The sequence below is a fragment of the Myotis daubentonii genome, chromosome 7 (genome assembly GCF_963259705.1).
Source record: "Myotis daubentonii chromosome 7, mMyoDau2.1, whole genome shotgun sequence".
Taxonomy (NCBI): domain Eukaryota; kingdom Metazoa; phylum Chordata; class Mammalia; order Chiroptera; family Vespertilionidae; genus Myotis; species Myotis daubentonii.
The window spans coordinates 30,675,640-30,702,111 of NC_081846.1; the positions used below are offsets into that span (position 1 = coordinate 30,675,640).

At 41.8% G+C, this 26,472-nt stretch overlaps 1 protein-coding gene across 1 annotated transcript in view; it reads left to right on the plus strand.

Moving 5' to 3' along the window:
- Window positions 1-26,472, plus strand: part of LOC132238332 (nuclear body protein SP140-like protein) — a 131,537-nt gene that overhangs the window by 8,317 nt on the left and 96,748 nt on the right. Inside the window, exons 2-7 of the mRNA XM_059703493.1 lie at window positions 8,965-9,127; window positions 12,491-12,659; window positions 14,670-14,753; window positions 16,008-16,070; window positions 18,111-18,260; window positions 26,186-26,239. Of these exons, the coding sequence (XP_059559476.1) occupies window positions 8,965-9,127; window positions 12,491-12,659; window positions 14,670-14,753; window positions 16,008-16,070; window positions 18,111-18,260; window positions 26,186-26,239 (683 nt within the window). The remainder of the gene's footprint in view (window positions 1-8,964; window positions 9,128-12,490; window positions 12,660-14,669; window positions 14,754-16,007; window positions 16,071-18,110; window positions 18,261-26,185; window positions 26,240-26,472) is intronic.

The following is a 26,472-nucleotide window of genomic DNA, read 5'->3' on the forward strand; positions in this document are numbered from 1 at the left end:
GGTGAGTCTGGCTAGAGGTTCATCAATCTTATCTTTTCAAAGACCCAGTTCTTGGTTTTGTTGATCTTTTGTTTTTTTGTCTTGTTTTGTTTTTTTGGTCTTTATGTAATATAGTTCTGCTCTGATCTTTATTATTTCCATCCTTCTGCTTACGCTGGACTTTTCTTGTTGCTCTCTTCCTAATTCTTTGAGTTGTAGGGTTAGATAATTTATTACCAATTTTTCTTATTTTTTGAGGTAGGCCTGTAGAGATATGAACTTCCCTCTCAAGACTGCTTTCACTGTGTCCCATAGGTTTTGGATTGTTGTGTTTTCATTGTCATTTGTTACCAGGATGCTTTTTATTTCTTCTTTGATCTCTTTGGTAACCCAATCATTGTTTAATAACATGCTATTTAGCCTCCAGGTGTTTGATTTTTTTTATTGTTTTTATTGTAGTTGATTTCTAATTTTATGCAACTGTGATCTGAGAAGATGCTTGATATGATTTAAATCTTCTTGAATATGAAGAGACTTTGCCTGTGTCCCAATATGTGGTCTATCTTTGAAAATGTCCCATGTGCACTTGAGAAGAATGTACATTCTGTTGCTTTGAGGTGAAATATTCTGAAGATGTCAATTAATTCCTTCTGACCTAGTGAGTTATTTAGGATTGATGTTTCTTTGTTGATTTTTTGTTTAGAGGATTTATCCAGTAGTGTTAGTGGGGTATTAAAGTACCCTATAATGAGTGTATTGCTTCAATCTCTCCCTTGATATCTTCCAGAGTTTTTTATGTATTTGGGTGCTCCTGCATTGGGTGTATGTATATTTACCAGAGTTATATCCTCTTGTTTAATTGCTCCCTTTAGTATTATGAAGTGGCCTTCCTTATCTCTTGTTATGGCCTTCACTTTGAAGTCTAATTTGTCAGATATAAGTATTACTACCCCAGATTTTTTTTTTCATTTTTATATACCTGAAAAAATTTTTTCCATTCCTTCCTATCAGTCCATGTGAATCCTTTGTTCTGAGGTGGGTCTCCTATAGACAGCAGATATATGGGTCATATTTTCTTATCCATTCAGCTACCCTATGTCTTTCGATTTGGGCATTTAATTCATTTACATTTAAGTTATTATTAATAGGTGCTTGTTTGTCACCATTTTTATTCTTTATGCCTGTGTTCCTTCTTCCCTTCATATTTCTTCTTTTTACAACAGTCCCATTAGCATTGTTTGCATTGCTGATTTGGTGGTAATAAACTCCCTTAGTCCTTTTTTTGTCTGTGAAGCTCCTTATTTCACCTTCAATTTTGAATGATATCCTTGCTGGGTATAGTATTCTTGGATTCAGACCCTTTTTTTGCATCACTTTGTATATTTCATTCCATTCTCTTCTGGTTTGATGTGTTTCCATTCAGAAATCAGTTGACAGTCTGATGGGCAATCCCTTATAGGTAACTTTCTGTCTCTCTCTGGTAGCCTTTAACATTCTTACTTTGTCATTGGTGTTTGCCAATTTAATTATAATGTGTCTTGGTGTAGGGCTTTTGGGGTTCATCTTGTTTGGGAATCTGTGAGCTTCTTGGAGTTGTGTGAGTTTTTTCTTCCCAATATCAGGGAAGTTTTCTGTCACTATTTCTTCAAACAGGTTTTCTATTCCTTGCTCAATTTCCCCTCCTTCTGGCACCAAAGTTCCCTTAGGTTTCCTCCTGTTTTTTAAGGTTGTTTTTTTTTTTTCCAGTTGCTGCTCTGCTTTGGTGTTTTTTCCTACCTAGTCATGTAGCTCACTGGTGCAGTCCTCCTTTTCTTCTAGTCTACTGTTGATGCTTTCTATTGTGTTCTTTATTGCAGCTATGTCATTCTTCATTTCTTCTTGGTTCTTTATTTCCTCTTGGTTCTTACACATGTTGTTGAATTTGTCTTCCATCCTTTTCAGTGTCCTTATGATCATTGCTCTGAATTCTTCTCTGACAAATTGCTTGCCTCCATTTTGTTTACTTCCTTTCTGTTGATTTCTTCTTTTCTTTCGTTTGGGGGCTATTTCTTTGACTTCCCATTTTCGCTCCTCTCAGGGTGTCTGGTTATGTAACTCACTCTCTACCATGACTTAAAGGCACAAAATACAACTCAACAAGACACAACACAGAGGGCACAAAACACAAATGTATTCATGATACCAATAACCCTAAATAAAGGTGACCACCAGAGAAAAGAGTATTAGGGGAGAGTAAAGAGCACAAAAATGATATTGAGAAAAGAAAAAAAAGGTAAGAGAAAAGAAAAAGAAGAAAAAAGATTGGGGAAATATATTATATGGGTATAAAACTCCAAAAAACCAACAACTAATCGAAAAAGTGCAAAAAACAAACACCCAGAAAAGAAGGAGGGAAGCTGAATCTGACGAGGCAGAGCTTATTTCCATAAGGTAAGATACAGGAATTGAATAAATGGGGAAATGGCCACGATTCAGTATATAGGAGGTAGAAAGAGTACGAGTGTATAAGAAGAAAAGTAAAAAACAAAATACTCAAAAAAATAGAAAAAATAATTGAAAAAATAATTAAAATATATATTAAAAATATATATAAAAGAAAATTTATACATATATATATATATATATATATATATATATATATATATATATATATATATTTCCCCTTTCTTTAATCTATCTATTTATGTATTCATCTATTTTTGGAAAAGGAGAATAGAGAGTAGAGAGGCCTGAGTTGTTGATTGAAGCTAATTAAGCTATTAGTAGAAGAAGAAAATAAGTGAGGAGAGGAAAAACAAAAGCATAAAATAAAAAACCATAAAAACAGACTAACAATCAAACAAACAACAGAAAGAAGAAAGAAAGAAAATAAAAGAAATTTGGCTAGCGAAGAAAGAAAAAGAGAAGTGTGCATGGACTTGGAGTAGGGGAGAGGAAATTAGATATATGAGTAGGCCAACAGAGACTACTTTAATAGTAATGTGTCAATAAAGCAGATAAAGAAGATCCATTTTTAACAAGGAGTAAAAAGAAAGGATAGAGAAAAACTAAAGCAGGATCAGGAGAAAAGAAACAGGATGAGAAAGGGGATAGTGAGGAAGAAAGTGTTGGCATAAAGACAAAAAATGAGAGAGTAAAATAATGATAAAAATAAAAATAGATTGTAGAACAGTAATCCAAAATAAATAAAAATTTTAAAAAGAAAGGTTAAAAAATAATAAATAAATAATAATAACATAAAGTGAAAAAATTTTAGTTTCTTAAGTAAAAGATAAAAAATAAAAAAGTGAAGTAGTGAAATTCATTCGCTTCAGCAGAGCTTCAGTGTCCCATGTGTGCTGGTTTAAGACCCCTCTCTACTGTTCTGCCTGTCACATCTGTTTCCTGTCAGGTAGTCAGCACAGTGTTGAAGTTCCCAGAGATCTACTGCTCCTCTGTGTCATACACCACAACCTTGGTTTCAAGCAGCGAGATTCAATCTGCCCAGTTTGTTTTTCTGCCTGCTTTCAGTCATATTTACACAAGTGTCTATTTCTGACATGACCCCTAGGTGGCGGTGTTTCTGTATTAGTTTTTGGGACTAAATGACCCCTCCACCCAGTCCCCCAGAGCTCCCTGGGGGTATTTAGAATCTTCCTTTTCCTGCCATGCTCAAGACTGGGTATGGCTGTACTGCTAGGAGGAGCCTGGTCTTCTGGAGAAAAATGTCTATTCAGGGTTAGAGGGATGGACTGTCCCTGATCGTCTCTCCCTATTCTGCTCCCCAGTTTCCACAAAAACCACCTTCCCCTTCAGTCTCGGTGAGTGTTTTTAATTGAAAGAACCTATGTACTGGGTTTAGCAAGTGAAAGCAAGAAAATTATAAAGACAGAGCAACTGCACCACCTCACGTCTTTCTCCTCTGGACACTGTGTGGCCTGTGTAGAACTTCAGGCTGCCTTTCTGGGCACAGCCTCCCATGACCGTGGGCTTAGATCTAGAGCACCCTGCTACCAGCAGCCCTATGGTCCCCCTTCCACATTCGAGGGCTTCACTGACTCCAAGGGATGTGGATTTGGTGCAGCACAGTCTCCCTCTGAGACTCTAGAGACCCAGCTGTGCATGTTTCTCCCTCTAGCCCAGATGCTCGATCCAACCTCTCTCCAGACAATCTCTGATCTTTCCATCCATGGATTGCCTCACCAGTCCTGTTTAATTCACCAATTCCAGGTGGAAGTTATTTAATCCAGCTGTTTCTTCTATCTGCTCTGTGAAAAGGCACAGGACCTGTTCGCCTATTTGGCTGCCACCTTGTCTCCCCTTGGACAAACTTTTTAGGTGCCCACAGCCAGGAAGGCTGGAGTCTCGGTGTTCATGGGTTCACAGCCAAGGCAGCTAGTCCCTGGATGTTGTAGCTGTAGGGTCCTGTGTGGTATCAGAGGTCTCCCTGGTTGAAGGTAAGGCTGGGCTTCTGATGACAGCCATTCTCCCCTTCAAGATGGTGCGGACTCTGTGGCAGAGCCAGGTGCCCTGGGATGGATTTCAGCTGTGGCAGAGGCTGTCCTGTCAGAGGAGCCTGGTCTGCCAGTCCCCAACAGTTCTGTGCAATATAACTGTCCCTCACTCACACGTACACACACTCCCCGCATGTCCACGCACTCTCCTTTTGCTCTCTCACTCACTCACACTATCTCCTGCCGGGGTCCAACCCCAGCAGGTCCAGGGGTCCCCAAAGGTGTGGACGGAGTCAGCGAAAAAGGAATGACACGGGGACTTCTCCAGCCAGGTTTGGTCGCCAGGCTCTAGTCAGGTTCTCTTGCCATGTTCTATAGTCAGGTTCAGTCCAGGATCTTTTGCCATGTTCTCTACAGTGAAGTTCTTCTGTCTCTAGGTCCTGTGTAGGTTCTGTCTTCTTGGCTCTCTTCTAAGTTCAGTGTTCTAAGTTCTGTGTTGTTACATCTGTATTTATACCAGTTGATTCAATCCTATCAATCTCTATTACAAAGGTTAGGGCATTTCTTATCTCCATTCCAGGGAGTAAAGATTATGCAGCTTAAGCATGATTGTTTGTAGTTAAAGTGATTAATTACCCACCTGGCACTTAGTTAAAAGGTTTTATTCCCTCCCTAACTTCAGGGGAAAATCCCTACCTGGGGAAACAACCTTTCTCGGAGAGGTGACCTTGGTTAAAACACAGTGCCAAGAAGATGAGCAAACATACTAAGAACAGTATTCCATATATGCCAGGTCCCTTGAAACAGCAAGGATGGACCGGCTCCCGGCAATCTCCCTCACTGCTGTCCTGTCAGCTGCCATCTTGGATCCCCTTCAGCCAGCATTTCTTAGACTGACATTTATGAACATTCTCACTTTCAAGAAACATACCTTTAACAAATCACAAGACATTACATTAACAGTTCTAAATCTATTTTATAGATTTTTTTGTAACAAAAGCTAAAATCAAGAGAACTTAAAACTTATTAAAAATATTCAGCTGTTTATCATTTAACCCAGCAATTCTCCAAAGCTTTTAAGTTGTCAAAGAAGACTTTGGAAAATTGTGTATAGGCATATGAGGCTGGAGAAAAGGCTGAGTGGGGAGAGAGCAGGCCCTGCAGCCTGTTCTAGGACTGCAGTTGCCAGACATCCAACTGCTTGGATTTAAAACTGCCACATTTTTCCTTAGAGATAACAAGCTAATGTTTGAGTGATAATGAGTTCAGCTTCTCATAGTAGCCACACTGTTAAGTAAGCATTTGCAGTTTTAGTAAAGAAACTGTTCTTTGGGAGGGGAGAGGGTAAGAAAGTGCTGAAGTGAGAGCACTTTTTAGAGCATTAAAGGGGGTGAGAATGCTGGCCTTGGGACCTAAAGGCTCAGTGAGGGTCTCCTCACCATGTCCTAGAGGGGCTTTGTGAGAAGACTAAAGTTGGGAATCAGAGGCAAAAGTACTCAGCAAGCCCAAGAAAGGAGACCATTTCTTGTCCAGATGAGAGGACAGTCATGGAGGAGATTAGGAGATAAGGCTTTTACAATCCAAGGAATGCCTTGGCCTTCTGGGCTGAGAGAGTGAAACTGAGGTAGTTGACTGTGGTTTGGGACAATTGGGCTTTATGAGGGGATGCACAGTAACTCCAGTTGGGCACCAACATAGACAAGAAAAGAGTGGATAAAGGGTGTGTCTAGTAAGATGCAGTATAAAGGTGAGGTGGCTAATGTTTGTGAGATTAATCTGTTAACCTCCATAATAGAGACTAAGGAGGGGACAAGGGTCCCAGCAAATTTGGGAAGGGCAGAATAAGTGGTACCAGTATCAATTAAAAAGGAGATCAGCTTACTTGCCACCACAATCATTAACCAAGGCTCAGTCCTGTTGATGTAGGTCTATGGGGCCCTATCATGGCCTGGGTAACTTCAGTCTTTGGTGGCCAGTCCCAAGAGGTCTGGGAACTCCAAACCGGATTCAGAGGGTGGCCTTGCTGAGGTCCAACCTGAAGGGGCCAGACTACAGTCTGATTTTCAGGGCCCAGGTAGAGGTCTTGGGTTTGAGCAGGACTTGTTCCAGTGTCCTTCCTTGTTGCATTTGAAGCATGAGCCCTGAGGAGGCTTATTTCCTGATTTACCCTTGCTTGGAGGACCGGAACTTTATTTGGGATCATGAGAGTGGTGGCTAAGAGCTGGAAGGTCTCCATCTGGGCCTCAGCCTTGGCTTGATCTTGCCTTTGTTTTTAGATTTGGGTCTCCTCATATCTATTATTAAAGACATTAAAGGCCAGGTTAATGAGGTCTTTTGAAGGGTTTGTGGAACTGTGTCTATTTTTCAAAGTTTGAGATGGGAAACTTTCAAGAACCAAGATTTGACTATATTTCCCTTTTTCTTTTATTCCCCTTTTTCAAAATAGCCTCTAACTATGAGATCATTTTTGTTTTGTTGTTGACATCTGCATGCTGTAACTTGCCTATTTTTTATTTTAATAAATTTTGTGGCACTTTGTCTTCCTTGTGTCTCTTGTTGAATTTCATTTTTGATCTTGTGCCTTCCAATACCAACATTGTTTCATTTACATTTAGTGTTTTAAATATGTTTTTCATATTTTCATCTTGTTTCAATTTTTATACTTCTTACTATTTTTTTTGTCTTAAAATGCAAGCTGTTTTATTTATATTTTACTAGAGTCCCGGTGCACGAAATTCATGAATGGGATGGGGGGGGGGGGTCCCTCAGCCCAACCTGCACCCTCTCCAATCCTGGACCCCTCAGGGGATTTCTGACTACTGGTTTAAGCCCAATCCCACAGTCAGACATCCATCTCACAATCTAGGACTGCTGGCTCCTAACTGCTCATCTGCCTGCCTGATCACCCCCAACCACCTCTGACTGCTGGCCTGATCGCCCCCTAACTGCTCTCCCCTCCCAGCCTGATTGCCCCTAACTGCCTCTGCCTCTGCCCCTGCTACCATGGCTTTGTCTAGATGTCCAGAAGATGTCTGGAAGATGTCCGGTCTAATTAGCATATTACCCTTTTATTAATATAGATTTATTTACTTTTTTCTTTTCCCATTTACTTTATATTTTATTTTATTGTTGACAGAATTACAGATATTCCCCAATTTCCTCCCATTTTACCCGCCTTCTCTCACCCACTGCCCCACCCCAAGCCTTAACCACATTATCCTCTATACCCATTGGTTATGCATATATGTATATAAGTTATTTAGCTAATCTCTTCCCATCTCCCTCCCTCCCCTCTGAGGTATGTCAGTCTTCTCCATGCCTCCATGCCTCTAGGGCCTATTTTGTTTGTTAGTTTATTATGTTCATTAGATTCCACTTATATGTGTGCTCATGTGATATTTGTCTCTCTCTGACTGGCTTATTTCACTCAGCATAATACTCTCCAGGTCCATCCATGTGGGTGCAAAGGGTAAGAAATCCGTCTTGCTTATAACTGCATAGTATTCCATTGTGTAAGTGTAACACAGCTTTTTTATCCACTCATCTATTAATGGCACTTGGATTGTTTCCAGATCTTAGCTCTTCTAAATAATGCTGCATGAATATAGAAGCCCATGGCATCTACAATGAAAATTATAAATATTCTCAGCTAAGACATTTTTAAACTACATAAATGAAGAGTAATACAGTGCTCAATATTGTTATGATATCAAAATATCTAGAAAAGTCAAGACAATATTTTTCCAATTTAATTAAAGAATTCTATAAGCCAATGTGCTTTGGGCATAAGGGTAAACAAATAGATCAATGGTACAGAAGATTTATACATGTTAGCTTTTGTATGTTTTTTATAAACTTGGGGTAGGCAAAGATTTCTTAGCATATTGAAGTTACTAATCACAAAAGAAAAAGAATAGGTAGATTGGACTTCACTAAAATTAAAATTTATCCCCATCAAAGACAGATATATAATAAAGCAGAAGTTACAGGAAAATTATTGATATTCTTACAAAATTTTAGTTTATGCCTTATCATATGATTACTAAACCACATCTTACCATTTATGAACTAGTTTTATAATTCAGGATGGTATTTCTTAACTGCTGTAGGACAAGGAGGGAGCACCATGTTTTAATCTTTTTGAGATTTATTTTCTCTTAGTTGTTAATTAAGATACATTTTTAAGTTTACATTCTATTGTTATACCACTGTTTCTTATTCCTTTATGGATGATCTGTTTGCTCCATCTCACTTTTGTACAAATTAAAATGTTTTCATAAAACTTCCAGATATGTTAGGGACAAAATAATTTTACAATGGCTGTGATCATGACAGACTAGCATTTTTCAATACTATTATGTCTCTCTAATCCGCCATGCTTCATTTTATTATAGTTTTGTCTATTGCTTCAATTTTATTTGTCCTAATCACTTCTCAGGATCACTTAATTTATTTATGTTGGTTCTTCAAGCCAATCTATCCTTCACATATAAAATGTTACAGCATATCAAAACCTTGATGGCCATTGTATCATGGTATCCCTTCTCCCTAGGGTGTCTGCAGAAGATGAGAACATAGAAAACAAGCATATCAATGACATTGCATTCACATACTTCAAAAAATATAAGGTGGAAATTTCAGGCGCAATAACAACAACATTTCCTTTCCTTGAACTTATCCGGGACCGTGGATTCATCACCAATGAAATGTATGAAGTAAGTGAGGTTTATTATATCACAATCTGATAAAACAACCCAAACTAAGTTATACTTTTTGGTATCTTGTAATTAAACCTCAGAGCACATTTGGGCTACTGAGGAGTCACTTATGAGTGGGGACTTTCTCAAGTACTGCTAAGTATTTCTATAAAGTCAAAAGAGAAGAGAAGTAGGCATTGCTGGAGATAGTTCTGCTCTTAACGGAAGGATTCGGCTCTGTCATGCCCCCTAGAATTGGGTGAATAACTCTGGAGATAGGCTGGATCTGAAGTAGGTGTATAATGCCTTCTAGAAATCCTATCTAATAAAAGAGAAACATGGTAATTGGCATACAACTGCTACCCTTCCCATTGGCTAATCAAGGCGATATGCAAATTAACTGCCAGCCAAGATGGGGGCCGGCAGCCAGGCAGCTTGAAACTAACATGAGGCTTGCTTGCTTCAGTGACGGAGAAAACCAATGTTCCCCGCGTGCCTTGCAGGCCTCTGAGCCTGCAGTTTGAAACATTTTAACAAATATAGAAGCTAAACAAAACCCCAGAAACCTGCTTTCAGCGAGCTGGGATCTCAGAGCTGGAGTCAGAGCTGGAGTTATACATTGTTTCGATTATAGAACCGAAACAAACCAGATACCTACTTTCAGCAGCGGAGGCCTAAGAGCTGGAGCCTCAGAGCTAAAGCTGGCCCAGAATTAAAAAGAAAAAAAAAAGAAAAAAAGGAGCGGTTGGGAGCTTCCGTCACCCTCCAGCCTGAAAACAGCCCTCAGCCCCTCACTCAGACTGGCCAGGCACCCCAGTGGGGACCCCCACCCTGAAGGGTGTTTGACCAGCTGCAAACAGCCATCATTCCCTCATCCAGGCTGACCAGGCACCCCAGTGGGGACCCCCACCCTGATCCAGGACACCCTTCAGGGCAAACCAGCCGGCACCCACCCATGCACCAGGCCTCTATCCTATATAGTAAAAGGATAATATGCCTCCCAGCACCAGGATCAGCAGAGCCAAGAGGCCTCCCAGCACTGGGATCAGCGTGACAGCAGGCAATGCCCAAACCCCCTGATTGCCCTACAGCTCTGTGTGTGACAGGGGGCGGGGCCACAACCTCCCTATTCGCCTTGCTCTGTTCGTGACAGGGGAAGGCGCCCCAACCTGCTGATCAGCCCTGCTCTGTGCCTGATACAGGGGAGCTCCCCAACCTCTGAGTGCCCTATGGCTCTGTGTGTGACAGGGTGCGGCGCCCCAACCCCCCACCCCCCCCCCCCACGGGCCCTGCTCTGTGTGTGACAGGGTAGAGCCATAACCTGCCCATCGGCCCTGCCCTGAGTGTGACAGTGGCGGCGTCCCAACCCCCTGATCGGCCCTGTTCTGTGGGTAATAGAGGGTGGCACCCCAAACCCCTGATCGGCCCTGCTCTGTGTGTGACAGGGAGGAGCTCCCCAACCCCCTGATCGACCCTGCTCTGTGCGTGACAGGGTAAGGAGCCCCAACCCCCCTGATGGGCCCTGCTCTGTGTGTGACAGGGGGCAGCGCCCCAGCCCCCAGATTGGCCCTGATCTGTGCATGACAGGGGGTGGCGCCGCAACCTCCCCATCGACCCTTCCTTGAGTGTGACAGGGGGCGGTGCCCCAACTCCCCAATCGGCCCTGCTCTGAGCCCGACCAGGGGCTGCACCTAGGGATTGGGCCTGCCCTCTGCCACCCGGGAGCAGGCCTAAGCCAGCAGGGCATTATCTCCCGAGGGGTCCCAGACTGGGAGAGGGCACAGGCCAGGCTGAGGGACCCCCTCTTCCCCCCGAGTGCACAAATTTTTGTGCACCGGGCCTCTGTTCTTAATAATAAAAGGCCAAGAGGCATCACTACCAAAACGACCAAACAGCTGGTGGCTATGAAGCCCACTGTGGCCAGAGAACCAGCCCAATCAGGGGGTGGGGCCTGAGGCCAACCTCGCGGCCCCTCCCCCCTGCTGGCCTGCCCCTGATCAGACTCTTCCACCCCAATCAAGAGCAGGGCCTGCTAGCCAAATGCCTCCTCCCTTTCCCCCAGCCAGCCACACCCCAATCAGCCCACACCACCACAATAGGGGGCCGGGCTGGGTGGACAGCCTCTTCCAGCCACTCCCCCTGGCCACCCCACCCCTGATCTCCACCCTACCTCAATAGAGGGCAGGGCTGGCTGGCCAATCTCCTGCAGCCCCTTCCCCTGCCAGGCCCCACCCCAAATCAGCCTCCCCACCCCAATCAGAGGCAGGGCCAGCCGGTCAACCACCCATGTCCCCTTCCCCAGGCTGTTGTCCCCTGATCGGCACCCCCCACCCACCCCATTTGGGGGTGGGGCTGGCCAGCCCACTGCCCATAGCCCCTCCCCATGGCCTGCCCCGCCCCCAATTGGCCCCCCAACCCCAATCAGAGGCAGGGCTTGATGGCCAATCACCCATGACCCCTTCCCCCAGCTGGCCCCAATCTGAGCGGGCCAGCTGGACAACCTCCCACCAACTCCTCCTCCTGACAGGCACAGAACCAATCCGCCCTGATGGGGGCCAGGCTGGCCAGACCCCACATGTGCATGAATTCATGCACTGGGCATCTAGTTATATATAAAATATAGTATAAACTTGAAATTAAACATAATCTTAATGAATGGGTGAATAAGTAGAATGCCTCCATTTAATGAAATAGTCATTGACACAACATTTCATTTAAATGAGCAACAATTTACATACTTAGACCTGAGAACATTAAAATCCACAGAGAATTAATGTCTTGTTAGGACAAATTTGAAAATAGACGCTTGCTATTCTTTCAACAACAGTTTTCAGTTTCCTTTCTGTTTTTCCCCTTTTCTTTTGGTATTTCTGGAGTCTTAGAATTTAGGTTAATTTTAGCAAAAGACGTAGGTGGAAGATATGGAGATGCAAGTCTTCACTTCCCTATGCATAGGCTTTCTCTATGGCAAAGTTCACAGGAGCTTCCAGGCCAAGTCAGTCCTGGGGAAGGGACAAGGGTTGTCCAGTCAATAGAATAGCAGCTCATCACCCAGCAAGTCTATTCCTAAAACATTTAGCCAGGCCCTGAAAGGGCTACATATCACTTCACTTGAAACCATTTTTGTTCTTCCTAATGTCTCCTTATTCCGTCTCATGTAAACAAGGGTGAGGAGCTCAGATTCACAAATTGGTGTTTTCTAGGAGGAAGGATTTAGTTGTTCCACTTAGTAGCCACACAACTATAGAGAAATTCTAAAACTGTATGTGAGAAGATACCTATGTTGGGAAATTATTATGCATTAACAATAAAATCGCTTTCTATGGATCTTCTGTAACTTGGAAGTCTGTATTTATATTTTCCTCATTATCTATTTTTAAGAAATCTCAAGAATCTTTTAAAAAACGGTTTTCTGTACATGAAGTCATATATGATATTCTCAGTGAACTGGAGAAGAAATTTGACATTTCTGTTCTGCGAGCACTATTCAGCAAGATCATCATGGATAAATACCCTAATTTATTTCGCATTTATAAAATATTCTACAAAGGTAATTATGTTTATTACCTACATTTTGATGTCCAGAGCAAGTTTATTCCCACAGGTATATATTGACTGTTTACCATGTGCCACAGACAGTGCTGGGCAGATGTAGCAGTTAAGAAAACAGACAAATCATGAGTCTCTCAAAGCTTATGATATAATGGCTAGAGTACAGACACCCACCTGCAGGTCTGCTTAACTAGGCATTTAAAGTTACAAGACTATCAGGGCCACAGGGACATCAGATTTACTTAGAAGGACAAATGACAGGTAACCCCAAATTTTAAAAGGATGGCATAAGTTGCTCCTCTTCTATGGAACCCTTTGCAGGGGTTCACACAGCAGTCCACCAAGCTGACTACAACCCTCCTCAAGTATTGGCATAGCTATGGGTGCGGGATCCATCCTGATGTGGCTACACCATGCCCAGGGGAGTCAATACCTCATGTAACAACTCTGTAGTCATAACTTTCAAAGACAGCACAAGGGATAGTTGAGGTAAAAGAGTTACCACACTGAAAGAAGGCAAAAAGTGGCTTATAGTCCACATCTAGTCCCTCTTTACCCACCTACAGTCACTGGTCATTTTTAACTCTAAGCTTAATGTTGGCCTACTAACACAGAAGAAAGGCCACCTTCATCAAGTTTCCAGAGTAATGAGCAAGAAAATTAATTCAAGTTGAAATTCGCTCTTGAAGAAGTTGAAATGTTTTTATTAACTCATTCTCCATAACAGGTGTGATCAACAATCAAATAATCACACCAATTGCTCTGCCAGAGGTGTTTTTTAGTAGTATACAATACTACTGGTTTGATTGTCTACTTTTTCCCTGAGATGCATGATTTTGTATCTTTTAAATAGGTTCTCAGTAAAGAAAGTGTCCTCCAATAACTTTTATTTACCTTGCCTAGAAAATTTTTTTATTCTATATACTTTTGGTTTCAAAAAGATCTCCATATAATTCTGGAGAATTGAAAAGAAAAATTACATGCACTGAGGAATTCAGATATTCCAGGAACAAGCATAGAGCATTAAAGGGTCCTATGTCTGCAGAACAAGGACAAATTAGATTAATCTCAGAGAAGCAGATTATGTGAGTTTATTCAAAGGGGATAAGTATAAAAAAAGGATTTGGAGAGGTCTGGCTTCTAAAGTTAATTAATTTAATGTTATTTACCACACAGTAAAGAGATAGTACAGGTTAATAAGGTTTATAAGTACATGTTTATTGCACCAGGAGGTACCCCTGCTATCAGCCCTGTACTATATGCATTCTCTGATTCCCTCAGTCTCCTCCCGGACTCCTTGCCGAGACCTACACCAAGTATTCCTTCATGTGAGCTCAGTAACCTACATGCAGGGGCCCTCCTTTCACTGGCAGCCTTCGAAGATGCTGGTCCAGGCATCCTGGGACGGCTGTCATTGCCACAATATTCACTTCCTGATTGCAGCTTCAAAGAGTATTCCTCTTTGTCCTGGGATCTGGTACCCCTGGGAAGTCTCTTCAGGTGTTCCCAGGTCCTCTGACTTGTCTATTTGGGAAGCAGCTATCCGCCCTGACTCAGTTAAGCCAAAAGTTTCTCTTGTCCAGCCTCATTTTTAAAGATTTGAAATTTTACCCTTTTATTCACGTAAATCTCTATAGGAATTTTGTTTTCCTCCCAAGGAAACCCCTCTGTTTTTCCTTATAGTTAGAACAGTTCAGCAAACTATTATTTATTTTGATATATGCTTTCCTGGCCAGCTGAACTTTTTCACATGAGTAACAAGCTTATGATGCCCCCACACCTCCTTATCTTGAAATTCAAGTGGCTCCTTTCTATGTGGGAAGCCTAAGAGCTCCTTTGCTGGTTGTTCTTTTTCTGACCCAGGAATGAAGGGGGAACAGTATCTACAGGATAGTTACCCACTGAGCACTGAGTGATCCAAGGAGTGGAAATTCTTAAACATGTAATTTCACATGACTCCCACTCCATGAAGATCTCTAATTGTCTTCTTCTCTTGTCCTCTCTTCAGTGATACCAGACATAAAGTCCTTCCTAGAAAGTGATAAAGAAGAAAATGAGGAGAGGCTTAATAACCAACTAAGCCTGGAACAAGGTGATTGCAAACAGATAAAAACTGATTCTCTTCTGCTAAGAGGAAAGGAGAATGGAAGTCTGGGAATCAGGGAAGACCTGTTGGGGAGCATGGAGAAGTCAGGGAGGGCTGTTTGTATGAGAATCTGACGAGGGGCTGATCCTGGAGGAGAAGCTATGACAAGAAACCATTGGCCCAATAACCAGACAGAGGAACAGGACCCAGTGTGTCAGGAAACCAGATTTAAAGATGATGCTAACTTGAAAGTAATTGTGATTTAGAGAGACCCTGCAGGAGGTGAGTGTGAAACTGTGAAAGGCTAGTAACTATGGGCCCAAGGTCAACATAACTGAGGAGATCCTGGGTGATAAGGAAGGGACTGATTTAAATGTGGGGGATGCTGTTCAAGAGCAGGAATATTCAAGGAGATGGGCAGTCATATAGGGAGGGAAGGAAGGAAGTGGTTTTTGAGAGAGAGAAGGAGGGGAAATGAAAGGCAGAAGAAAGGGTTAAATGACACAGTAACAACAACCATATTTCTAAGAGCTTACTTATAGACCATTTACTCTGGCAGTTGTGGGCTTAGTGCTCACAGCTGCCCGTGAGGGGAAGTATCACTCTTTGTCCATTTGCAGAAAAGGAGACTGAAATCTCAAGAGACCGTGTAAGTAGTTGGCCTGAGATCAAATGATCACAATGAATCCAGACTTTCTGAACCCAGAGCCTTTGTACTTAACCCTATACTGACCCAGATATTCTCATGGAAAAGACAAAAACATGAGTCAAAGAAGGGAAACATGTGCAGAAAGAAAGATACAAAAAGAAGAATGCCAGGAGCTAGAGGAAACATAGGAGAAGGAGACATTGAATCTCATAAAAAGGCCAACAAGACAGAGAAACCGACATGCATAGGGAGGGTGTGGTGTGAAGGGGAATGGGAAAGGAGACATGATTTTGCAGGGAGTAGGGTGAATCCACCAGTCAGGGATATCCCTGGCAACAAAAACAGGTTCCCTATGGCCATGGGTGACAAGAAAAGGCATTGCTGGTTACTGAGTGGCTCCTGAATGATCTCAGTGAGATAGCCTGACTGGCAACAGAGGGCAGCTGACGGCAACAGTTGGGTGGGATCCTCCAGCTCCAGATGGGTTCTGTATTGATACCTGGGAGAGGGGATCTTGAATTCCTAATTTATAAAGATTAAATGAGATTAGTGGAGAATGGCATAGCATATACTTCAATTTTTTGAAATAAACCTCCCATTTCTTCCCCCAGGAACTGGTGGTAATTCATATCAAAGACCGATATGGTTAGACCCAGATGCCACGAATTACAATGGTTTGTATGGTGGGAGGTTTGATTCCTGTTAGTACTAATTGCCCAGAATAGTAAGTCTTTGCATTGGCAATTTCTCCAAGGATTTATAGATAACAGAGTCTTCATTTTCCTGGTTGCCTGGGAGGGTCACTCCTTCCTTATTCCTGAAATACACTGGCTGCCAGCTCCTGACAGCCTGGTCCTGGACGTACTGCCCTTGCACCTGGCTTCACAGTGTTCTGCCTCTGTCTTGCTTGAATCTGCCTGCAGCCTTGCTTTGATATCATGTTAGCAGTGGCCAGCACTGAAGCAAGGGTGGTGGGCTAGTGGTCTCTCACCTATTGGGTCCCTCACACAGAACCATGGATGCCATGTGCCTCCTAAGCCAACCCTCTTCCATTATCTCTGGGGCAGCAGGCCTGGAGATGCTCTAAAAACACTATAGAAGTCATTGTTATGTAGCTTGCACTGGGATGCATTATTTAAGAAAGGCTGTTCTAAATTAGTAATGCATTTTATAAAAGAAAAAAATCTTTCAGAATGATTTTGAAAGCACCATTATACTTTTATCAAATCACATTTAGTAAAAAAAAAAAAAAAAAAAAAAAGTTAGTATTTAAGAATATAAAATATCCAACATGCATCAATCTATATACAGTTCATGTACCAGGGCGGCTGGTTGAAATAGGAAGAGTGAGAGGAGGAATGGTGATGAGTAATGAAGAGAGAAGAGATTCAGAGTGTGCTTGTGTGTGTGCAGGGTGTGGGTGTGGGGGGAGGAGGAAATGATATAACCCAAACTAGATGCTCAGTGCACAGATTCATGCACTAGGGGCAGGGCGGGGGTATACTTCAGCCCGACCTGTGTCCTCTAGCAGTCTGGGACCCCTCAGGGGATGGGGATCAGGCCTATGCCAGCAGTCAGACATCCCTCTCGCAGTCCAGTGTTCTCGCAGTCCAGGACCTCTCACTCCTTACCACCCACCTGCAGCGGAAGTGAGAGAGGCTCCCTTCACTGCCGCTGTGCTCACCAGCCGTGAACCTGGCTCCTGGCTGAATGGTGCTCCTACTGTGGGAGCACACCGACCACCAGTGGGCAGCTCCTGCATTGAGCGTCTGCACCCTGGTGGTCAGTGCACATCATAGTGATTGGTCATTCTGCCAACTGGTCAATTTGCATATTAGGGTTTTATTATATAGGTTGATGCACAATAAACCACTAATAAATGTGTTGAAAAGTCTGATTCAGCTGAAATAGTTGACTGTGACCAGCACAGGCAAGAGAAAAGCTATGCTTCATGCCCCTTCCGCAAGAGGAAGCTCCAACGAACAGTGGATATGGCACAAAACATGCACCAGGGTCTATGTTAAAATTGTGGGAATTAATATTTAAATCATCTTTACATAAAGTACTTTGCTCAAAAAAATAGCACCACTGAAAAAATCTGTATCTATTCATATACTAGTGAGGTTGGTGGTAACAGGGTAGGATGAGTAGATGGAATAAAAAATGAAAAGATGAGGCTCATCATGGAGAAGGGGTGTACTGGTCCTCAATGGTTTATTCAGGAATTTATTCCTCATTGGTTCCTGCTCTGCTCTGCCCTCTATCTCTGGCCACAGACTACTGCAGACTTGCTTGCCAGCTCCCATGTTACTGTTTACTGCTAAGCTACTAACCTGGGTGACACCAGCAAGAGAGTGGAGAGGGGGAGCAAGGGAGAAGCATAGTATTTCCCCATCACTGTCTTGAGCAGCAATTCTTGCAATAGCTACATCTCCCATAACTCTACATCCTACCAAGCAGGCTGGCCATGGTCCAGCTTCTACCTCCCCAGTGACTCAACACATGAGCTCATCCTTGTCCTCTCCCTCCCATACCTTCTTGTTAACTATTCTTCTATTTGGAATTGTCAGCTCTTCCACTAGCTGTACAGTATAACTAATCACCTTGATTAAATTCCTTCTGCCTCAACAGCTTGGAGAGCTTTGACTTTTCCTGTTAGACTCTGATTGATGTAAGGGGCAAATAAAATATCTATGAATCAAAACTTGATCTAGGTATAGCCCTACCTGAACATGGACTCTCAGAGCACTGCTGTGAAACACAAGAGATAAATGTGAATGAAACAAGCACAACCACTGACAACAATAATGCACTAGAAAACCAACAAGGAAATGAAAAATGTGCTCAAGAGTCTGAGCAGGAAGGTAAGATTGAGTGCCTGGGTTTGATGAGTGGTAAAGGGGAACTGCCAGGTGGAGGGATTGGTGTGTATAAAGTCACCAGGGCAGAACTTTGATAATGATGGGAATGATTAAGATGGAGAAACTAAAAAAAAAAAAAAGACTAGAAGAGGCACTCACAGGTCACAGACATTATTAAGAAACAGAATAAGAGAAAGTAGGAAACATAACAGAGAATGAATAAACTGAAAAATTAGGTGGAACAGAAAGGCCATGTCTTGGGGGAGGCAGGGAGAACTTAGGACATATGTAAGGAGGAGTTCACTCTCCTGCCCTACACACCTACAGTGTTTCACCCTAGACCCTGCTGGGGTTGGGTGGGCAATCCTATATAATAAAAGCATAATATGCTAAGTGCCGGGATTCTTGTTCCAGCATCTAGAAGGGTCAGCAATTTGGAGAAGGGCTGTGTGTAACTTAATAAACAGTCCAGAGATGAAGCATAATTTTGAAAGGCATTATCGGGAGTCAGAGGAGCCTAGCTAAAGAAACTAAAATCTCCTTGTCTCAGGACCCCTTGCTATTTATTAACACAAATTGTCCCAAGGCGAGGTGGAGATATATACTTTAAAGGGTAGGGTTAGGTACAGAATCCATTGTCAGAGTGGAAGAATTTGTCTATGGCTATTCAGGTGTTTGGCCAGTAGGAGGCAATAACATGTAGATTAAGATGCCCTGAGCTGTCTGGCAGCAAGCAATCATCCCTTTTCAGGTTTGGGGAAATGCCTTTAGCCATTCCCACCAGGCAATAACATATGTGGCTCAGCCCTTGTTGAGTCCCCAAGTTCCATCAACCTTTTAATGAAACTCTTGCAATTATGACATGCTGGAATTGGCTTCCAGCGCTAAGTGTCTGGTTGACTGGTTGGCCGTTCAACCAATCAAAGTGTAATGCACTAATGATATGCTAAGGCCACTCAACTGCTCATTATGACATGCACTGACCACCAGGAGGTAGATGCTCTGATCAGTAGGTTAGCGTGCTGCTGGGGTCCGGCTGATCAGGACTGAGCAAAACAGGCTGGACATACCCTGGAGCCCTCCCATGATCCCTCCCCAGCTGGCCAACCTCCTGCTTCCCTCCCCGTGGGGTCCCTTGGCCTGGCCTGCACCCTCTCGCAATCCGGAACCCCTCGGAGGATGTAGGAGAGCCGGTTTCGCCTGATCCCACAGGCCACGAATTCGTGCACTGGGCCTCTAGTGATAGAATAATGTAGAGAAATAAGTATGAAGAGAGAAAGATAGAGAGGGAAATGAAAATCAATAAATAGAATTGGGGAGACACAAAGAGAACTATGTTGAGAATGAGGAAATAATAATGAATGGAGAACTGGTAGAAAGTGGGGCAGGTAGAGAGAGAGGACCAGACATTGTATGGTTTGAGAAGTCACCACAAAGAAGGCACACAGGAGTGTTCCTAACCCCATTGAGAAGGTAAGGTGTCCACAAAATAAAAATGGCCCTGGAACCCAGTCAGATAAATATAGGCCCCTCCCCAGGAAAGTGCAAATAAAAACCCACAGTTAATCGAGACACAAAGAAAGGACAGAGTTGAGCAGCAGGAAAGGACAGAGTTGAGCAGCTACCTCACCATGGAAACCAAATCAATATCTGCTCTGTACACCTGGTGGGTACAAAGAAGGAAAAGCCATTTATTAATTCAGGAGTTGAATGGAAAACCCAAGCAAGGAATGACTGTAACCAAGCATCTGACACAATAGGCAAGACTTCCTGAAAGAATGTGTGATGTGAATCCCAGTCCCTGGCAAGGATCTGGGACGTATCATCAGAGCCCATGGAGACAGTCCTGGTGGCCTTCATAGAGGTAGAAAGGGGAGGGAACAAGTGCTTTAAGCAGTGTGTTCAGCATAAAAATGTCCCCAGTAACTGGAAAATTACACAAACACAGAAATGGTTGGTTTAAGCATTGATGTCAGAGAGACTATTTCTATGCAAGAGAGGAAAGTGATGGGTGTAGGAGTCAAAGAAAAGGAAGAAAAATGAAAAGCCAAGATATTCATTAGAGGAGAGAAAAATAAATAATGCAGAGAATGAGAGTTATAAAGTGATACCATCATAGGCATAATTAGTGAAAATTATTTGAGCCAATAGAAAAGTGACGAAGTAAAATGAGAATGAAACAAGTAGAGAGTGGGGCAGGTAGAGAGTTTGTGGATTGGAAGTAGACTGAGGATGGAGGTGGAGATAGAGTGAATGTGGGGGTAAGAAAAGTGCTGCAGGATGGACAAACCTGCCCTCTGTGCATGAATTTCACCACCTTCTGGCTAGGACCTGGAGCAACCTGCAGGTCACGCACATCAGGCACAGACCAGGGGGACCTGAGTTAACTTAGCTTCTAGATCTTCCTTGTGCTCTCATCAAGGGTTTCCTCTCTGTGGCCTCCTTGGCCTCACCCTGAGAAATTAAGGGATTTTTCTCCTCTGTGTGATTAATAGCCATGAGGAATCTGCAGAATTTATTGATGGAGATGAGGCCCCAAATTTTCCACCTCAACATTGAAGCAGGGGGAGGGGGCAGTTAAGAAAGATACAGGAACCTAAATTAAGAGCTACTATTTCCTGAGGCATCAATTCTGACTTCATCCTGTACCATGGATCCAGTTTATCCTAGAATCCCATTCTCTGCATTATAATAGTTTGGGGATGTGCAGGGCAAAAAGAAATTATTATATTTATATTTTTTAAAATGAGGCTACTTATTGATAGGTCTTATAAATTTAGGCATCAAATACTGACTAGATAATAGAAGTAGACCAGCAAAGTAATGAGTTTCTTTTAAAATTACCTAATTGCTATGACTATACAGTGTTAATTTATATATTTATTTCTAAAGAAAAGAGAAAGCTAAATATTCCTTTACTGGAGGGTCATATTGTCATCTGATCACAAACCTTAAGTAGTGTCAAAAGAAAACTAATCCATCTAGTGTTAGCAGAAATGGATAAAGTATTTCATAATCCCAGAGTTTTGGGTTTGACAGTTCTTCAGCAAGCCATGACATATAGAATAATTTTTCAAAGGACCTTTGCAAATAGTGTCTCACTTTTTAATTTATAGCTGCCCTGAGGGGTAAGCAGGGTGGATCTTTTTATCCTTGTTTCTGGATGACCTCACACAATCACATAAATCTTTAGGGGTCATTTACAAAGTCACAGGGAGATAGAGGGGAAGAGAAGGCTACTATCCTGAATTCTGTGTTACTTTCGTTATAAAATTAGGGCTCAAAATGGTTAACAAAACACTGTTTCCCTAATCCTATGGGCAGCACCAGTGGTCATAAGACCTGCAGCTCTTCAGTGCACAGACTGGTGATGGGTTTTCCCTTTCTACTTTCTCAGAGGATATTGGACACAGGTCTATTTAGGAAAATATACTAAAAAAAAAAAAATAATAAACAAATAAAAATGTTACCTGGTCTTGATGTTACAAAAGTACAACATTGTAAATAATACATTTGTTGCAATGCATAACTATATCTATCAATGTAAATGGCAAATTTTCTTCAGTGTTTTTAAAGAGTGTACCTTCTAACTAGTGCAGGTAAAGTGCTCCGAAAGGTGGTCCCAAATAGGTCTATGGCTCAGACACAAGAAATTATTTCTCAGCCTTGCAAACATTTCAAGATACACCAGTGGGGAGAGGAGGCTCTCTACCTTCAACACAAGATTTCCAAGGTCTCCACACTGGAGAAAAAGCAGATGAAGGAAGTGTGAAATGACAATAGAAGGGGAAAGAGGAAGAAGTGAGAGAAGTATGGGGAAGTAATATTCAAACAGAGCAGCAACTTGTCTCTGCTCTGGGGACAGGAAATGGGGCATCACTAATCGACAAGGCAAGTGACTTAAAAGGACAGACAAGGTAGCCTGGATGCAGGACATGGTATTCAAGATTTTTCCAAGTTTTCTCATTAGTGAATTTCCTGTGGGGTTGGTTCCTTGGCCACTCACTGAGACACACAAAGGATGTTATTCCTTTATGCAGTGATCAATACCCTGGACTCGTTAGAAACAAGTGGGCGAGGAGCAACCCAAGAAGCCCTCTGCATACAATGCTAACAAGATATTAATATTAAGGTTGCACTCCTAGATGACAGTTATCCAGCATCAAAATTTAGAGCTTTGTTTTCCTCAGGAATCTTTTTCTGAGTATCCTCCATATGCCTTCATTCTATTACTTCTAGGAAACTGTTTACCTGAAAATAAAATGCTTTACAAAGTGAGAGGCAACAAGCACTTATTTGAGGTCAAAGGATTCAGAAAAGCACTTATTCAGGCAGAAGCATAAAAAGTGTTCCAATGAGGAGACAAAGTCCAGAGATATTTATGAGAAATGGAAGGGGAATATTTACATCAATAGAAGAAAGGCATTTCTATTGGTGAAGATGAGCTAATATAGTGATGCTAATTATAAGCAATGTTTTTAATTTTCAGCTTGATAGTCACCAGTCCCAAAGTCATGTCTGTTTTCTTGCTATCCTTGAAAACAATTCTTTGAGACACAATGTTGCTTTAAGTCCAGTCCCAAGGGTATTTTGCCCTGTTTTAACAGTGCACATGTTTGAAGCATAAGACATGCAATGCAGTTCTTCTGGCATGGCAATTTAAAGTGGCTTCATTTATATATAATTTTACAAATTTTACCTTTTGATCAAGAGCTTTCCTTGAAAGCATAACTGATTAATTATCAGAAAGCAGCACTGATCACCTGGCTGATGTGGCTCAGTGGTTGAGGGTCAACCTATGAACCAGGAAATCATGGTTGGATTCCCAGTCAGAGCACATGCCTGGGTTGCTGGCTTAATTCTCAGTGAGGCATACAGGAGGCAGCCAGTCAGTGATTCTCCTCATTGATGTTTCTATCTCTCTTTCCCTCTACCTTCCTATCTGAAATCAATAAAAATATTTTTAAAGAAAAAAAAAAGAAAGCAGCACTGATCAGTTATTAAAAGCATCATTGGTTCTCCATTGTCAGATGGCTCAGTTTGGGAATGTTATGCTATTGTTGGTCCCTCATCGCCAGGAAGGCTCATTCCCAGTATTGCATGTCACATAGGAAAAAGAGTGGTTTTCTCTTTTCTTAGGAGCGATAGGACACATTTGAGCCACAAGAGCATCAGAACAGAGGAAGGCTTTCCTGTCATGTTTCTTTAAGGGAAAACATCTATCTTCCCTTGAGGTTTCTCATATGAAGTCTCAAAGGCCTTAGTGATCATTTAAAAAAGGTTGAGCAACCACTATTAGAGTAGCATCTTTATGACACTGAGCCACAGGCAGTCACATGAAAATATTAAACAAACATGTGGTATCAGTGAACATTGTATGTAATTATTTTGCTTATACCTACATTTTATCTAGATTAATTTTTATTTTATCAGAAATGTTTCATCCAAGTATAATAGGAGGTATTAGCAATAGAGCAAATCCCACTTTGTTCAGGAAAGATTTGGTCAAAAGTAATTCTGTTGTCTAATGTAACGCATGCAAAGAAATTTAAACATTTTTCTGGTTGTCTGTTTTTGGGGTGGTCATTGCAATTCCTATCCAAGAGGAAAAAGTATTCTTTCAAATCTTTATTTGGTCTGATATCACCAGGTATTCAACATACTTGACTATATGTATAATCAATTTTATATTTTGACCTATGAAGTAGGTTTAAAGATGATGCCCAAAGTTCTTTCCAGTCAGAAATTAAGAATAAAAGGAAACATTAACTGTTATTGTGAGTGGTTGGCCTCTTATATTATTTGTGAGGTAAGAAGGGACTAAATAAGGAAAAAAGGAAATATGAGGGTGTAGACTATACAGGCAAGCCTGGCCTAGAATATTGGGTTAGTTATCCACAATAGATTTCATCTGCTTTACTTCCTAGTAATTTTAAATTTAATTCTTCTGTTGGTTCAACAGTCCAGGTAAGTAAGTACTGAACTGTTGAAATAAATCTTTTTGAAATGAATATTTTTGAAGTTGAAGCATTTTTGTAGGAAATATTTTTAAACATATTTTTATTGATTCCAAAGAGAAATGAAGGAGAGATAGAAGCATCAATGATGAGAGAGAGAGTCATTGGTCAGCTGCCTGCTGCATGCCCTACAATGGAGATCAAGCCCACAACCCAGGCATCTGCCCCAACCAGGAATCGACCTCCCGGTTCATAGATCTACTCTCAACCGCTGAGCCAAACTGGTTGGGCTGTAGGGAACATTTTTGTGAAATTATCAGAGTCAAAGAATAACTGTCTGTACATGACAATTAGAATTACCTGGAAATAAGAAGTGTTTCTGCATTATTTGTTCATCATAAGGTATGCCAAGAGGCCAAGAGACCAAGAGGCCAAGAGGCAGGGACTGAAAGTAGCCAAGCATCTGACATAAGGGGCAAAGCTAACGAAGGTCTTGGGGTAGAGGTGATTTAGCAGTTACCATAGATGATTGGTATGTCAGTGATGGGTGATCAAGAATCAATAATATCAGGCAGCTCACCAGCGAAAAGTGGGTCAGTTATGAAGGTGAGAGTCACAGGACTGGGGCAGCAGAATGTCAGAAGTCTGAAATGAGAGCTCCATTTTCTGTTGAACTTGACTCTGAGCACACTGACAGAAAATGGGTCCAGTTCATGGCAGAATCCCATTCTTTTTGCTTAGCCTGATTCTTTTGGGACTAGCAGGAAAACAAGATATCATTATAAAGTCATGACTAACATGGCCCTGTTGATTGTCACAGGAGATGTAGTAGAAATACACTCCTAAAGTGGAAGTATTTAGCTTTCTACATCACTGAATTAATCATTAACAATAATCACTGTAATAATAAAAATTAATAAAGTCTTCATTTTGTACAGTGATAGTCATCCATAACACACCAACATTCTGTGGAACCCATAAAAGCCAAGTATTCTTTTGCTTCTCAATAATAGTGTCATTTTGTCACAATCTTAGCAAAGTCTCAAAAGACAACTGATTCTACCACTAAACCGTTAGGAAAAAAACATCAAATCAACTATTCTTAACCAGGCACATTTTTTTAAAAATATATTTTTTTATTGATTTCAGAAAGGAAGGGAGAGGGAGAGAGAGATAGAAGCATCAGTGATGAAAGAGAATCATGGATAGGCTGCCTCCTGCACACCCCTTACTTGGGATCAGCCCACAACCCAGGCATGCACCCTGACCTAAAATTGAACTATTTCATATGTCAACACTCAAATATTAAGCCACACCAGCCAGGCAATCCAGCACATACTTTTTATGTGTGTGTGTGTTCTAACATGTCACAGGCTTATACAGTGATGTCATACAAACTTTTGCACAAACCTCCTCATAAAAATCTTAAGGATATGAGACATGGTCTTACCTCTGACTACAAAGGTGTTTAAGAGTATTTTTCAAAATGTTATTGAGAAATAAAGGAAGACCCAGGGCCAATTCTGAAGTCCTACTTCTCAATGTAGTAGGTTTGTGGTTACTTTAGAAGAAAGAAGCAATAAATCAAACACCTTTATAAACTCAAGCCTTCTGCAGTATGAACCATCCTAAAATTTGTAACTATTTTTTCAATCCTCACTGGAGAATATTTCTTCCATTGATCTTTAGAGAGAGTGAAAGGGAATGAGGAAGGGGGAGAGAGAGAGAGAGAGAGAGAGAGAGAGAGAGAGAGAGAGAGAGAGAGAGAGAAACATTGCCATTGACTAGTTGCCTCCCCCACTTGCCCCAAGTGGGGTCAGAAATGAAACCTGCAACCGAGGTACATGCTCTTGACCAGGAATTGAACCAGCGGCCCTTTGGTCATAGATTGATGCCTTAACCACGGCAAGGACAAACTTGTAAATTTTATTTAATCATTTCCATTTTCTCACCACCACCTGTTTGTTGTAGGTACTGTGGATTTTGGAAACAACTCCATTTCAGAAAGAGCCAAGAGGAGAAGAAGTAAGAATAAGATTTTATTTGATTTTGATGCGAGAAATAATTTTATAATGCCAGTGTTTCATCATCTTTATTGTTATTTACAATATTGTGGTAGATAGAACAATTGCTCCTCAAAGATGTCCATGTCTTAATTCCTGAAACCTGTAATCTGTTCTCTTTCATGGCAAGTGTACTTTGCAGATTTAATTAAACTAGGACTTAAAATTAGAGAGGTTATCCTGCATTACCAGGGT